This window comes from Salvelinus sp. IW2-2015, linkage group LG5 (assembly GCF_002910315.2).
Source record: "Salvelinus sp. IW2-2015 linkage group LG5, ASM291031v2, whole genome shotgun sequence".
Classification (NCBI taxonomy): domain Eukaryota; kingdom Metazoa; phylum Chordata; class Actinopteri; order Salmoniformes; family Salmonidae; genus Salvelinus; species Salvelinus sp. IW2-2015.
This window is the reverse complement of record NC_036844.1, coordinates 5,414,683-5,429,583: the sequence shown is the minus strand read 5'-3', so window position 1 is coordinate 5,429,583 and position 14,901 is coordinate 5,414,683. Positions and strand designations below refer to the sequence as shown.

General features: G+C 45.0%; 1 protein-coding gene across 1 annotated transcript in view; it reads right to left on the bottom strand.

The window, feature by feature from the left end:
* The window catches only part of LOC111964473 (rho guanine nucleotide exchange factor 28-like), a 103,135-nt gene that overhangs the window by 30,721 nt on the left and 57,513 nt on the right, over window positions 1-14,901 (bottom strand). The window contains exons 15-32 of the mRNA XM_070443539.1: window positions 13,758-13,800; window positions 12,617-12,718; window positions 11,260-11,383; window positions 10,228-10,366; window positions 9,557-9,612; window positions 9,325-9,361; window positions 8,896-9,025; window positions 8,675-8,787; window positions 8,423-8,563; window positions 7,788-8,038; window positions 7,315-7,440; window positions 5,898-6,015; window positions 5,328-5,582; window positions 5,089-5,165; window positions 4,607-4,785; window positions 4,429-4,520; window positions 3,980-4,165; window positions 3,557-3,807 (exon numbers count right to left, since the gene is read on the bottom strand). Coding sequence (XP_070299640.1) covers window positions 3,557-3,807; window positions 3,980-4,165; window positions 4,429-4,520; window positions 4,607-4,785; window positions 5,089-5,165; window positions 5,328-5,582; window positions 5,898-6,015; window positions 7,315-7,440; window positions 7,788-8,038; window positions 8,423-8,563; window positions 8,675-8,787; window positions 8,896-9,025; window positions 9,325-9,361; window positions 9,557-9,612; window positions 10,228-10,366; window positions 11,260-11,383; window positions 12,617-12,718; window positions 13,758-13,800 — 2,420 coding nt within the window. The remainder of the gene's footprint in view (window positions 1-3,556; window positions 3,808-3,979; window positions 4,166-4,428; window positions 4,521-4,606; window positions 4,786-5,088; window positions 5,166-5,327; window positions 5,583-5,897; window positions 6,016-7,314; window positions 7,441-7,787; window positions 8,039-8,422; window positions 8,564-8,674; window positions 8,788-8,895; window positions 9,026-9,324; window positions 9,362-9,556; window positions 9,613-10,227; window positions 10,367-11,259; window positions 11,384-12,616; window positions 12,719-13,757; window positions 13,801-14,901) is intronic.

The window sequence follows — 14,901 nt, the reverse complement described above, 5'->3', positions numbered from 1 at the left end:
AGTATGGAAGTCTATTTGTAGATACCTCTTGCGTTTCCGTCGGTAGGTTAGTGGGGTTGTGTGGTAGAGGGGATCATTGGGTAGATATAGTGACCAAGAAAGAAAAAAGAAAAAAGTAATAATAAATTGTCCGATATACTTATTCAGATAGCAGCCGATAAGACAGCTAACGGTTAGCGGGCCCCAGATGAGCGTTCAGGTAACGTGGGACGGAGGTGCCAGTTGGATAACTCCCTCGGGCAGATAACGTCGCAGTCACAGTCGTGAAGGCCCGGTGGGGCTCCGTACTGCAGCAACAACAAAACAACAAAAACCGGGTCCGGATGGTGGCTGTAGCCCAGGAATGGCTGATGGAACTCTCAGCTGGCTAGCTCCGGAATGATTTGAGTTGCTCCGGGATCGACGTAAGCCAGTAGTCACACGGTTTGCAGCTAGCTAGCTGCAAATGTCCAGAGCCTGCGGCTGAAATCCGGGGAAACTGAGAGAGAAAAAGTCCCGGAATGCTCCGGTCCGAGTCGCGTTGCACAAAAGTGCCGGTAGATTATCGAGCTAAAGGAATAGCTGATGACCGACAAAAACGCTGGCAGCTGAAACAACCAGACACGACACTGCTAGCCAGCAGACCCGGCTAATTTCTGGGCAGCTGCTATGAGATTTATGCTTCTGGCTAGCTATCGGATAGCTTCTGGTTAGCTTTCTGGCTAGCTTCTGAATTAGCCCCTGGCTAGCTTCCACGGTGGTTTTTCAGATTTGAGGTAAATAATACTTTTTTGTAATTGGTGAAGCGGGTTGCAGGAAAGCTTTTGCAGGGAAGCTTTTGTAGTTGAGTTCTTGGATAATAAAATATATAAAAGATATGCGAAGAAAGGTGTAAATATATATATATACAGGACACGACAATACGAAACAGAAATGACGTCTGAACTGCTAAGCCATCTTGGACGAGGCATATACACCTGTTCTGAAAGGCCCCAGAGTCTGCAACACCACTAAGCAAGGGGCACCACCAAGCAAGAGGCACCATGAAGACCAAGGAGCTCTCCAAACAGGTCAGGGACAAAGTTGTGGAGAAGTACAGATCAGTGTTGGGTTATAAAAAAAAAATCAGAAACTTTGAACATCCCACGGAGCACCATTAAATCCATTATTAAAAAATGGAAAGAATATGGCACCACAACAAACCTGCCAAGAGAGGGCAGCCCACCATTAATCAGAGAGGCAACAAAGAGACCAAAGGTAACCCTGAAGAAGCTGCAAAGCTCAACAGCGGAGATTGGAGTATCTGTCCATAGGACCACTTTAAGCCGTACACTCCACAGAGCTGGGCTTTATGGAAGAGTGGCCAGAAAAAAGCCATTGCTTAAAGAAAAAAATAAGAAAACACGTTTGGTGTTCGCCAAAAGGCATGTGGGAGACTCCCCAAACATATGGAAGAAAGTACTCTGGTCAGATGAGACTAAAATGGAGCTTTTTGGCATCAAGGAAAACTCTTATGTCTAGCGCATACCCAACACCTCTCATCACCCCGAGAACTCCATCCTTGGTGCTGTGGGGATGTTTGTCAATAAAAGGGACTGGGAAACTGGTCAGAATTGAAGGAATGATGGATGGCGCTAAATACAGGGAAATTCTTGAGGGAAACCTGTTTCAGTCTTCCAGAGATTGGAGACTGAGACAGAGGTTCACCTTCCAGCAGGACCATGACCCTAAGCATACTGCTAAAGCAACACTCGAATGGTTTAATGGGAAACATTTAAATGTCTTGGAATGGCCTAGTCAAAGCTCAGACCTCATTCCAATTGAGAGTCTGTGGTATGACTTAAAGATTGCTGTACACCATCCAACTTGAAGGAGCTGGAGCAGTTTTGCCGTGAAGAATGGGCAAAAATCCCAGTGGCTAGATTTGCCAAGCTTATAGAGACATAGCCCAAGAGACTTGCAGCTGTAATTGCTGCAAAAGGTGTCTCTACAAAGTATTGACTTTGGGGGGGATGAATAGTTATGCACGCTCATGTTTTCGCGCTTGTTTGTTTCACAATAAAAAAAACATTTGCATCTTTAAAGTGGTAGGCATGTTGTGTAAATCAAATGATACAAACCCCCCAAAAATCTATTTTAATTCCAGGTTGTAAGGCAACAAAATAGGAAAAATGCCAAGTGGGGTGAGTACTTTCGCAAACCACTGTAGATGACTTAATCACTTCACAAATGATATTCCTTCCATGAAAAACTGTTAAGGAATACATGTCCTGGTTCTATTTCAGTGTGTTGGTATCTGAAGATGAATAGTTCACTTCTACAGTAGATGGCAAGGGAGTTTTAGTCTCCTACTACTACTGTATACCCGTATCAGTTGAAGCCAGCCAATACGGTCTTACTCCCGGACTAGACTAGAGTGTAGTGGTGAGAGTACAGTATCTTCTCCTCTTATTACATGGCACCTTTTCGAAAGAGATTTGTCTGAGAAGTCTATGTGGTCATGTAAGTATATAGCGCCACTTTGTGGTCTGGTAGTGTCTGTGCACAGAATCTGTACACCAGGGGTGTCAAACTCATTCCATGGAGGCCCTAGTGTCTGCTGGTTTTTTGTTTTTCCTTTCAGTTAAGACCTAGACAACCAGGTGAGGGGAGTTCCTTACTAATCAGTGACCTTAATTCATCAATCAAGTACAAGGGAGGAGCGGAAACCCGCAGACACTAAGCCCTCCGTGGAATGAGATTGACACGTGCTGTACATTGCATTGCTCTATACCAGGGGTATTCAAATCTTACCCTATGCGGTCTGGAGGACTACTGGTTTTCTGTTTTCCCTGTTAATTAATTGCGCACACCTGGTGTCCCACCAGGTCTAAAGCAGTCCCTGATTAGAGGGGAAGATTTTTTTTTTAAACAAGTGGAACTGGCCTCAAGGTCCAGATTTGAATTTGAAGGTTCTATACCTCGCAAACTCAACTCTGGACCTTTTTAATCAGGGACTGATTTAGACCTGGGACACCAGGTGTGTGCAAGTAATTATCAGGTAGAACAGAAAACCAGCAGGCTCCGGACCTCGTCGGGTCAAAGTTGAGTACCCCTGCTCTCTACACTACATTACATTCTGTCAATATTACTCTCTTTTATCATAGTCATTCACCTCACAGCCGGGACAAGATGCTAACGGTAGCACAAATGTGGCCGAGGAAATTGGGATATTATTATCCATCTATTTTTAATGAGACGGTACATTTGAGAGCTAAATTGACTTTCCCTGTATTATTAAGATATTAATAATGTATCACATTAAGGCTGAAATGAAATTCGAATAGATGGTGTTCAATTATTTAAACAATGTTCCACCACCATAAGAAGGTGGAGGAAGGTGAGAAGCCAAGGCCAATATGAACACAGACTGAGTACACCTCAGCAGCTAAAGACTACAATAAGCTTATGGCTACAACTACAAATCCCATTTGTATTTGAGCCACTTGGTGTTATGGCTAACATGTTAGACTGACAGTTACAGGGACCCGAGTTCAATATCTATGGTAGAAAACAAAACCTTGTATAGAAGACCTACCTTAAGGTTGATATTATTAGTGTCCCCAGTGTGGGGTTGAGTCAGGGACTGCAGTACGAGGGCCTGGGAGGCTGACCACTCCCCGTCCCTGGTTTCAGGGTCCCCATGTGAGGCTTCGCCGTCTGTGGGGGTGTCCATGGGGGTAGGAGGGTTGGCTGAGGACACAGGGTTAGACAGGGGGTCCCTGTGAGGGCTGCAGAGGCTGGAGGGAGAACAGGTCCTGGAGGACAGAGTGGTCCTCAGGTTCTCAGCTGGAGAAGGAGAGAGGAGATGGGTGGTTAGAGAGGGAGAAAGAGAATTTACTGTAGACAAAAAGACCCACAGACAGACAAAGACATTGGACACTCTACAACAGGAAATGGACAACATGTACATGATGCTAACAACGGTCAGTGAGGTTAAAAGTGTGGTGTATCGTCTGACCCTCTCGGAGCGCGGCAGTGAGCAGTACTGCAGCCCGGGGAACCTCCTCTGGGTGCGGCTGGACCAGTAAGCGTGGCTCAAGGTGTGGTTCCTGGGTGGCACCCCTCAAGGTAGACAGTTCAGCATAGATCTGTAGCTTCTCCTCCAGAGTAGAACATATCTGATGGTCCTGACTGGACAGGCTCTCTGATAGATCAACGCGACATAAAACCATTCATGTACAATCGACACGCAGAATCAAGCAGTCGGTGACACAAATAGCACTTTACGGTCAGTATTACACAATCAACATAGAAACGATACACAAAGTCATGTGCAYTTTCTTCATGCACCCACAATCCACAAACACACACTACGTGACCATGCTATAGAAAATGTGGGCTAATCAAAGTGAAAGGATCATTGCAGACAAGCTATTTGTAAGCTAAGAATATACAGTAGCATATTACCCTGTAGTCTTTGTATCTTCTGGGCTCTGGCTTCAGATGCTCTTCTCTCCTCCTCTGATTCGCTAGTGTTCTCCTCCTCATCCTCTGGACAGCTGGATAGACAGACAGACAAGCAGACAGCGATAAGCATACACACACACGTATGCACACACACACACTAACCACACCCCTTACTGACCTCTCCACAGCCTCTCGGATGTGCCTCATCCAGGTGTTGCGTCTGTCTTTCGAGGAGGTGTGGACCTCGTACATCTCTGGACCCGCAGCCGATGCACTGATCAGAAACATCCCTCTCTCCTCATTGGCTACCTCTCTGACAATCAGCTTCTGCAGAGAGATCACCGGGGGCTTCTGGTCCTGAGGAGCACAGACAGTATGGGAGGATGAGAGAGCATTAGTCAATTGAATGAATACAGGGGGCCAACACTCACTGATGTGTCTGTTGACATGTCTTTTTGAGTCTCAATCCCCCATATATGATCAGATATACTTTATTAGTTTATCCAGGATGCTTTTTTCCCAACCCCTCCGATATAATAACATGGAGAGCAGTAGCCCAAAGCTATCAGGCCGAGTCCAAAGGAACTGAAATGAGCGGTAGAGTTTATTTTGTCTTACTCCATAAACAGCAAATGTCACGAGACCATTTCACAGACATACCACAGCAGCGAATATGAACTTCTGGTCTTTCTCCTGTAGGAAGATCAGTGTGTCTGTGAGAAGGAGAGCCAGGACATCTGCAGAGATAAGAGACAGCAAAACAATTGTGAACAATGTAATCCCTAATCAATATTATCATTAGTGTGAAACTGATTGATTGACTGATTCATGTATTTCTTGATCGGTTGATTGATTGACTGATTGGTTGATTAATTGATTGATAGGTCAGTGCCTCAGACCTTTGAGTCGTCCGGTGGCGGTCTTCCACAGTAACAGGCCCTGGTGTTTGAGGGTCCGGCCTGGCACCAGAACATCCTGCTTCCTAAAGGTGTGTCCGTTCTTCAGCTTGGCAACACTACGGTTGTCCATCCGGTTTAGGACATCCTGTAACCTCTGACCCTGCTCAAACTCACTGACCCTCAGGTCTACAGCTGCGATCACCTCTTTGATCAAAACCAGAGCTCTGGAGAGGTCCCTGTGCTCCTCACTGTCCTCTGAAAGAGGGAGTGGGGGGATCGAGGGAGGAGAGAGAAAGAAAATATTCAGGCACATTGAAGTAGTAGGATCAAAACTATACATCCTGTTACCAGCCCCATATCAGTATGGAAGTTACATTTCAAATACAACACAACAAACGTTTCATGTAATATCTTACTGTAACTGCTGTATATTTTCACTGATAGCTGAGCTGTATGATAAAACCACCTGTCCAACAAAAAACTAGCCTGGTCGTGTTATCACAATTTGATTTGATTTATCTGATCCTAACAGCAGTGGGCAGCAGAGCAGAGAAAGGCAGACAGACCGACCCTGGGTGTACTGTAGAATCCTCTCCAACAGAACAGGGTACTTAGTTATCCTCTGGGTCACCAACAAGATGCATTCTGGGATCTCTCTCCTCCGCACCAAATAGTTATTACTTTGTTGCTATAGAAACACACAATCAACATTGAATAATTAGTCACAAGTGGAATATTTAAGACACTTTTGTTAAATTATTTGGACACTTGCTCTGAAAACATCTAATTCCAAAATCATCGGCATTAATATGGTCTCCCCTTTGCTGCTATAACAGCCTCCACTCTTCTGGGAAGGCTTTCCACTAGAAATGTTGGAACATTGCTGCGGGGACTCGCTTCCATTCAGCCAAAAGAGCATTAGCGAGATCGGGCACTGATATTAGGCGATTAGGCCTTGCTCGCAGTCGGCGTTCCAATTCATCCCAAAGGTGTTCAGTGGGGTTGAGGTCAGGGCTCTGTGCCAGCCAGTCAAGTTCTTCCACACCAATCTCAACAAACCATTTCTGTATGGACGTTGCTTTGTGCACGGGGGGATTTTCATGCTGAAACAGGAAAGGGCCTTCCCCAAACTGTTACCACAAAGTTGGAAGCACAGAATCGTCTAGAATGTTATTGTATGCTGTAGCGTTAAGATTTCCCTTCACTGGAACTAAGAGGCCTAGCCCGAACCATGAAAAACAGCCCCAGAAAATGATTCCTCCTCCACCAAACTTTACAGTTGGCACTATGCATTGGGGCAGGTAGTGTTCTCTTGGCATCCGACAAACTCAGATTTGTCCGTCAGACTGCCAGATGGTGAAGATTCATCATTCCAGAGAATGTGTTTTCCACTGCTCCAGAGTCCAATGGCGGCGAGCTTTGCACCACTCCAGCCAACACTTTGCGATTGGTGATCTTAGGCTTGTGTGCGGCTGCTCGGCCATGGAAACCCATTTCATGAAGCTCCCGACAAACAGTTATTGTGTTGACGTTGCTTCCAGAGGCAGTTTGGAACTCGTGAGTGTTACATCCGAGGACAGACGATTTTTACGTGCTTCAGCACTCGGCGGTCCCGTTCTGTGAGCTTGTGTGGCCTACCACTTCATGGCTGAGCCGTAGTTGCTCCTACTTGTTTTCTCTTCACAATAACAGCACTTATAGTTGACCGGAGTAGCTTTAGCAGGGCAGAAATATGACTGACTTGTTGGAAAGGTGGCATCCTATGACGGTGCCACGTTGAAAGTCACCTAGCTCTTCAGTACGGGCCATTCTAATGCTAATGTTTGTCTACGGAGATTGCATGGCTGTGTGCTCAATTGTATACACTTGTCAGCAACGGTGTGACTGAAATAGCCAAATCCAGTCATTTGAAGGCGTGTCCACATACTTTTGGCCATGTAGTGTAACTCGAGGCTTATAGAGGTGTTATAAACAGACAAGCCCGTACCTTGATGAAGGTCTGAAATCGTTTGTTGTGTTGCTGTAGCTCTTTGAAGAAGGTGACTGCCTCAGTGTGATGGCTGCAAAAGTCTCCATACACCTGTTTCATCCTCTCTGCGTTCTCTTCAGAAAACTGCACCAGAAATTAGATGTTATACAGGCACTCATATTGAGCCAACGTACTCAATCAGTCACAGAACATTAATACCACAGTCATGTCTATTGAGGTTGAATTACAGGAGAGACTGAGCGGATGTTGGCAATGTTTCAGACACACACAAAAAAAAAAATATCTGTATTTATCCATGTTTTGTGGGAGAATCAGCACTTCCATGTAATTTTAGGGGTTGTAAGTTAATTCTGTCTCCACAGATTCCTGACCGTATGACAGAAAGTGCAACTGTTCCGTCCCGACCCCACTCCAGAAAAGTTAAGGTTTTGTCTCCTTGTTGTTACAAGCACTTCATTTTAACAGTGCACCTGTTGCAGCAGAGCGTCTCCGATGCGTTCTATGACGTAGTTCCTGTTCCCGTATGGCTGGGCGGAGCTGTGGCGGCGTTCCCTCATGGAGTTGAAGAGGTCGTGGTGGAGGAGGAGGAGTTCGTCCAAACAGGGGAAGACACGCCCCACGGCGCCGGCGTCCAGCTGGACCTCCTCCCTCATCCCTCGCCGGAAGACCTCAGCCATGATGCACAGAGTCTGGAGGTGGTGCATCTCTGTCTGCATCAACTCTGAGAGGACGGGAACACACACAAAAACAGTGCGTGTTTGAGATCTACTACATTGCAGTTGGACTGCGCAGGATCGCAGATCTACAAATCACCTTGCATCCCAAACAACCACGCATTACGTGTACATTTTTGCGATTCCGCGTCTCGTCTTGCTCAAACTGATCCCCTCCAAGTCCAACTACCCACATTTCGAAGATGACAAAGGTCCCGGTAGACAAACATATCCCTTGGACATGCCATTATAACAAACCGTAAACATTCCTGTGCTACGACCCATAACATTTCATAAGTCATACCTCAGTCATAACTCAAAACTGTACTACAAAACAGCAGGGTTGGGTTACATATGGTGGTTCAACTGTTCTGAGTACATCGTTAGCTCACCATAGACGACGTCCTGTCTCTTGACCACCCGTTTGTCCTGCTTCTTACAAAACTTGTGTTCCACCGTCAGACTCCAAGACTCAGCCTCGTAGTCCAGAGCATCAGCAGCCAGGTCGCTGTGGAGACCGGTGTCCACACAGTCTACAGGACGAGAGGGGGGACAAAAATGAACACGATGGTGACTTTTCCCTTTTAACCGTTAAGATCATCACTTTTCCAATTGTCCCTTCTGGGTTCCCGTCCCTGCAGTACCTTCTCCGAGGGAGGAGTCAGTGGAGGAGGACGACTCCGTGGTCTGTAGGAGCTCCTCTGATCGGCCAGGACCCCATCTCCTGTCAGACTCCACTTCCGGACTCTCGCTAAGCCTGCTGGGAGAGTGACAATATGTCAATGACATAAGCATCATCGCAAAAAATCTTCATCACAAGCTTACTGTAATATACTGAGAGTGAGTGAACGGATGCTTAGCTGACCTGTCAGTGGCAGAGGGGACGCTCCTGGAGAGGGGGTTGGGGAGCGAGGCTGTTTCCCTCCTGTCCCTCTGGCTCATCATAGGTAGAGAGGCTGAGGTGGCGATCAGACATGAAGAGGGACTGTCTCGCACTGTGAAGTATGAAGGAGGGAAGGGAGGGGAGGAATGTTATTCTTTCAGCATTCCTTCCTGTGTGCTTCACATGATGACAACAAAGAGCTGTGACATTTTATTTAATTTTTTGTTTTATCACGGAGTGATACTGAGACCAAGGTCTCTTTAACAGACGAGCCCTGAATTACAGAATATACACACACCAAATATAAATACAAAATGCAAGCAGAAAGAAAGAAAAACAGTCATAAAAAAACAAAAAAACATTCATCAGTAATAAGGTCCTTAGTCAGTGACTCCGCAATGTAACACTCACTCTGCGGGAGGGATGCCGTTCGGTTCTTCACAAGTTTCTATAGTTTTAAAACAAAGATTAACAAAAAGAAGGATAGTAGGATACCAGACAACCAAACATTCCAACTAGATCACATTGTTCAACAGAGAGAGGTGAGGAGTAGATGTGTCACTGGACTAGATTAGCCATGTCTATGTTTGTGTGTGTGGTTGTGGTTGTGGGTCGAGGCAGAAGTATCCAGGCTGAAACTCACCTTTAGACACGGGGGAGCAAAGTCATTACAACCCTTATGGACCATTAGTGTACAACCTTAGGGAGAGAGGGATAGGTTCATAAAGAGAAGAAATTAAAGACTGGAAATAGAATAGGATCGTATATTAATTCAGTTCTACAATTGTCTAGCAAAAAAATTGCGAATTAAAGTTAATTTATTTTAAACTTTATTTAACTAGGCAAGTCAGTTAAGAACAAATTCTTATTTACAATGACGTCCTACCGGGGAACAGTGGGTTAACTGCCTTGTTCAGGGGCAGAACGACAGATTTTTACCTTGTCAGCTCGGGGATTCGATCCAGCAACCTTTCGGTTACTGGCCCAACGCTCTAACCTCTGGGCTACCTGCCTCCCCATCATTGTCAATTATATTATCATTGTCGAATGCAAAAAAAGCCTATGCAGTATATTTTCCTTGAGATACAATATGTATTGATATACTGTATTATCCATAAATGTGATATTTTTCAATTCATTTACATTGTTCAAAAGTGTACAGATCACTGAGATATGCTTGTCTGTTTGTAACGTTGAGCGACAAATTGTCGTTTGTTTAGACTGACCAGTTGATGTACTACTGGTTAATTGTTGATGTAAAAAAACTGTTATTAATACATTTTGATTGACGGATTGATTAACCGTGTTACTTACTGGAGCAGTGCAGAAGTTCCTTGCCAGTGGCAGGTTTGTCACAGACCAGACAGACAGTGGGTCCAGCACAGGACCCCGTGGAGAAGCGATGTCCATTCTGCTGCCTGTCCTTCTCTTTCTCCCTTTCCTTCTCCTTCCCCTTGGAAAACCAGGGCAGATTCACAGGGGTGAACATCAGAGGTATGGATAGGCTGGTTATTGCACACCCACATACTGTAACTACATCAAAACCCTTCAGCCGCAATCCATCAAAGCATATCGTGTAATTGTAACTCTGTAACACCATAGGCTAGACTCGACTTAAAGCAATATCAGTCAGGTTACTTGTACTATGAAGTAGCCACGAATAGCCACACACGTGCACCGACTCCAATTGAAGCAGTTTGAGTGAGAAGGAGCCCCGCCTTATTTTAGCCCATTTTAAAGTCCACTGTGAAGGAGACGGAGCAGTGCATTAACACCTGGGGGGGGGGGGGGGGTTGTAAATGCGGATCCACCAACAAAGGGTTTATGATTAAAAGGAAGGAAGCTACACAAGGGTTTGAGTGGCGTTTTGGGTTACAGTTATTTCCCAAAACATTTCCTGCTTCTTGTCATCACGTGAAGCACAGATCCTGATGTGAATACTATAGTATAAGGAGAAGGGTTGGGATGACGATAATAATTACTATTATCATAATACATGGTATTTATATAGTGCTTTTCAACGACCCAAAAGTCGCTTGATAATAGGCTTTTGTAGCCGATAATTAAGTGATAATAGCAGCACAACTTCTTTTTTTGTGTGATAATAGTCAATTATATTGTTTTTACAGCCCTTTATGGGTATGTCATGCAGTCCTTATAGCTGTAGATCGTTAGATCTAGACTGAGGTGTAGATCACATGTGAGTCAGTCGGTGTGTACATTCTGTCTGTGATTATTTAGTCCAGTTGAGTACGTCTCTGAACATGGCATATGCTCTAAATGTAAAGTCTGGCGGCAAGATTAGCGCTGACCTAGTCTCACGATTAGTGTTAAAGTAGTGTTTACCTTGTTCTTGTTGCGTGTGCTCGACATCCGGCTCTTGAGGAAGCTGAAGGTACGAATCATTTTGTATTTCTCTGACGCCACCTTGGAAGGGATGTTGTACTTGTCCCACTCCTCTTCTTCAATTCTGTTCAGACGCAATGGGGTCAGCAACATATGTGACTTTCCATATGTTGCTGGTTTTTATAAACGGTATCCATACCAGTCTTATTTGCCGATCTTTCTTTATTTCTGCCTGGTCATCTCAAATTAATTATTACTCAGTCGTTTCTGCGAGTAGTAATTGTCTGACTTAGTATTTCATCTATAACCAGGTTTCCATCCAACCGTTTTACTACAGATGAAATCAGTTATGATGAGCTTCACAGGGTGGTGAAAGTGTACGGTAATGAGCTTGATGTTGCTTTGAATAAATATCGAGGGTCTTATTCTGGTGACACGACGATCGATTAGTTTCTTCCGTTTGACAATTAAAAAAGTATCTCGCTCATTTGCCCATAACAGGAATCTCTTCATGTATGTGCGAGTTGTTGGCTTGAGCGCACGTGCAAAGACCAGAGTGGGCACATATGCCACATAACGCAACATGTTTTGTGTCAAAAAGTTCAGTAGAGTTGAAATTTAGAATATTCAAATGGAAATCTGCCACCAATTGGATGGAAACCTAGCTAATGAGGCCACGTGGAAACAAAAACATATATAAACTCTGCATACAACTTATGAAAGCACAAGCCTTATAGTAAACATGGTATTTGGTTAGTAGTTCAATCAGCCTGTGACGGTCATAACCAGGCTGGATCAAGTATACAGTTGGAGCACATGCACCACACAAAGCCAACCATCGATGTTTATTACAGAATTAAGACAAACAAAAAGACTGGTCAAAACTCCATCATTAAGGTGTCGTCGACTTAAAGTTGGTGGCAGCTCATTTGCCACACGTTTTAGTGTTACAAAGGGATTCATTTTCACCCTGAGTCAGAGGTCAGTGGTAGAGCACAATGGGTTAAGGGTTACATAGTGGTAGTTACAGACACATGCAGCACACGTATGGTAATCAAACATGGTTCGTTAATTGACATCAACAGCGTACAAGTGCGATCTCGAAAGGTTATTTTTGATGCCATGCTAGGCAGAGCGCATTGTGGGCACAAACGTAGATGTTAAATGTGACGATGCACACAGGGGAGTTCTAGGGTTAAAATGTTTGGCTTAAAAGGGGTTAGCGGCTGAAGCTAGGGACTAGATGGCTGGCTTCCAGATCAGGGGAGTTACTGTAGGGTTAAAAGCTATGGGCTATCTGCCCAGTGGAGAGGAAGGGCCAGGGCTGCCAGCCCAGAAGGGGGCGATGCCCACATACTCTTTGAGGAACTCTGAGAGGGTGAGGTGTTGGAGGGACTCTGCCAGCTCAACGCTGCCCTCGTCGTCTGCAGACTGGGCACGCTTACGGAACTTTAACTCCCTAGGGACACACACACACACAGCTCTGATACATACAGTACATGAACACACACACAGCTCTGATACATACAGTACATGAACACACACACACACACACACACACACACACACACACACACATACACATACACATACACATACACATACACTAACATGCGCACACAAAGATCTGGTACACACTGACAGGTACAGGAAACATACTCTAGAGGGAGCTATAGTGCTGTGACCGTGTGCGTTCAGGACATTTTAACTCCTGAATGGAGGGAGGACAGAGGCAGTTGGCATGGTTCCCGGCAGCATCTCATCACGACGAAGGACATAGTGAAGCAGGAAACAAAGAGACCTTTTTCTTTGTCCATCCCACTTTTGCTGGAGCCATTTACTCAAAGGATACTATACAGTAAATCCTACTACACTCACCGTGTCACAAAAGTTACAGTGCATTAGCCTAACTTCATCTGAGCACAGTACTTGTATTTGAAATTTGCATTGGACCACATTTGCATTGAGAAATAAACACTGAGCACAATGGGCTTACAGTTCAGTCTACACAAACAGTTTGGGTACTGATAAGAAGTGTCATATCTCTACGCCACTACCTGTGACACAGGGTTAAAACAGCCCTACAAGCTGTGGCACAACAACAAAGTTATACAACAACAGAGTTAAACAAAGAGCTGTTATTGTGGGGGTTTAAGTGCCTTGATCAAGGGCACAACGGCATGTAGGATTTTGATATCAGCAACCATCCAGTGACCAGCTCACTTCCCGCCAGACTTTACAAGTTAGACCCGGCATTTGAATTGGCAACCCTTCGGGTTGCTGGCTAGCCTCTCTAAGTGCCAGGCTACCTGCCACCCCTTTTCTTGATACGAAGACAACCAGGAACTCCACGACAGAGAGACAGCCCTCGGTCGCCCAGCAACCAACCAAGTAGTCTTGGCTGAAGGCTGGAGAGCCTGGGAATTAGGGGAAAACTGTATGGAACTGTAAAAATGTCACACTCACTTTACACAAACACTACGTCAGTGGATACATACCTTTTTTCTTGAGGTTGTTTTGATAGGCTGAACTCTCTCCGTTCTGTGGAGGACGAGACAGAACATGAACCCTCTGTGTGAAATGAAACAGCATGAGCAACATTATGGATGACCCCCATAGGGGGTAGGGGGGCTACCCAATACCCAGCAATGTTGAGCTTACACTGTGATTTGGTGGGGTAGCCTAGCCAGCCAATGCACTTTCCTATGCCCTCACCCTACATAAACACTGACATACAAGCACATCTACGGTACCAGTCAATAGGTTGGACACACCTACTCATTCAAGGGTTTTACTTATTTTTCCTATTTTCTATATTGGTCAAATAGCCCTTACACAGCCTGGATGTGTGTTTTGGATTATTCTCCTGTTGAAAAAACAAATGGTAGTCCCACTAAGCGCAAACCAGATGGGATGGCGTATCGTTGCAGAATGCTAAATAAATCACAGACAACTGTCACCAGCAGAGCACCCCCACACCTCCATGCTTCACGGTGGGAACCACACATGCGGAGATCATCCGTTCACCTACTCTGCGTCTCACAAAGACACGGCGGTTGGAACCAAACATCTCAAATTTGGACACATCAGACCAAAAGGACAGATTTCCACCGGTCTAATTGCTCATGGTTCTTGGCCCAAGCAAGTCTCTTCTTTTTGTTGGTGTCCTTTAATAGTGGTTTCTTTGCAGCAATTCAATTCAACCGTCTCCTCTGAACAGTTGATGTTGAGATGTCTGTTACTTGAACTTGAACTGTGCGAAGCATGTATTTGGGCAGCAATCTGACATGCAGTTAACTCTAGTTAACTTATCCTCTGCAGCAGAAGTAACTCTAGTTAACTTATCCTTTGCAGCAGAGGTAACTCTGGGTCTTCCTTTCCTGGGGCGGTCCTCATGAGAGCCATTCTCATCATAGCGCGTGATGGTTTTTGCAATTGCACAGGAAAGGAAAGTTCTGGGGAAAAAATCCAGATTGACTGACTTTCGTGTCTTAAAGTAATTATGGACTGTCGTTTCTATTTGCTTATTTGAGCTGTTCTTGCCCTAATATGGACTTGGTCTTTTACCAAATAGAGCTATCTGCTGTATACCACCCCTACCTTGCCACAACACAACTGATTGGCTCAAACGCATTAAGAAGG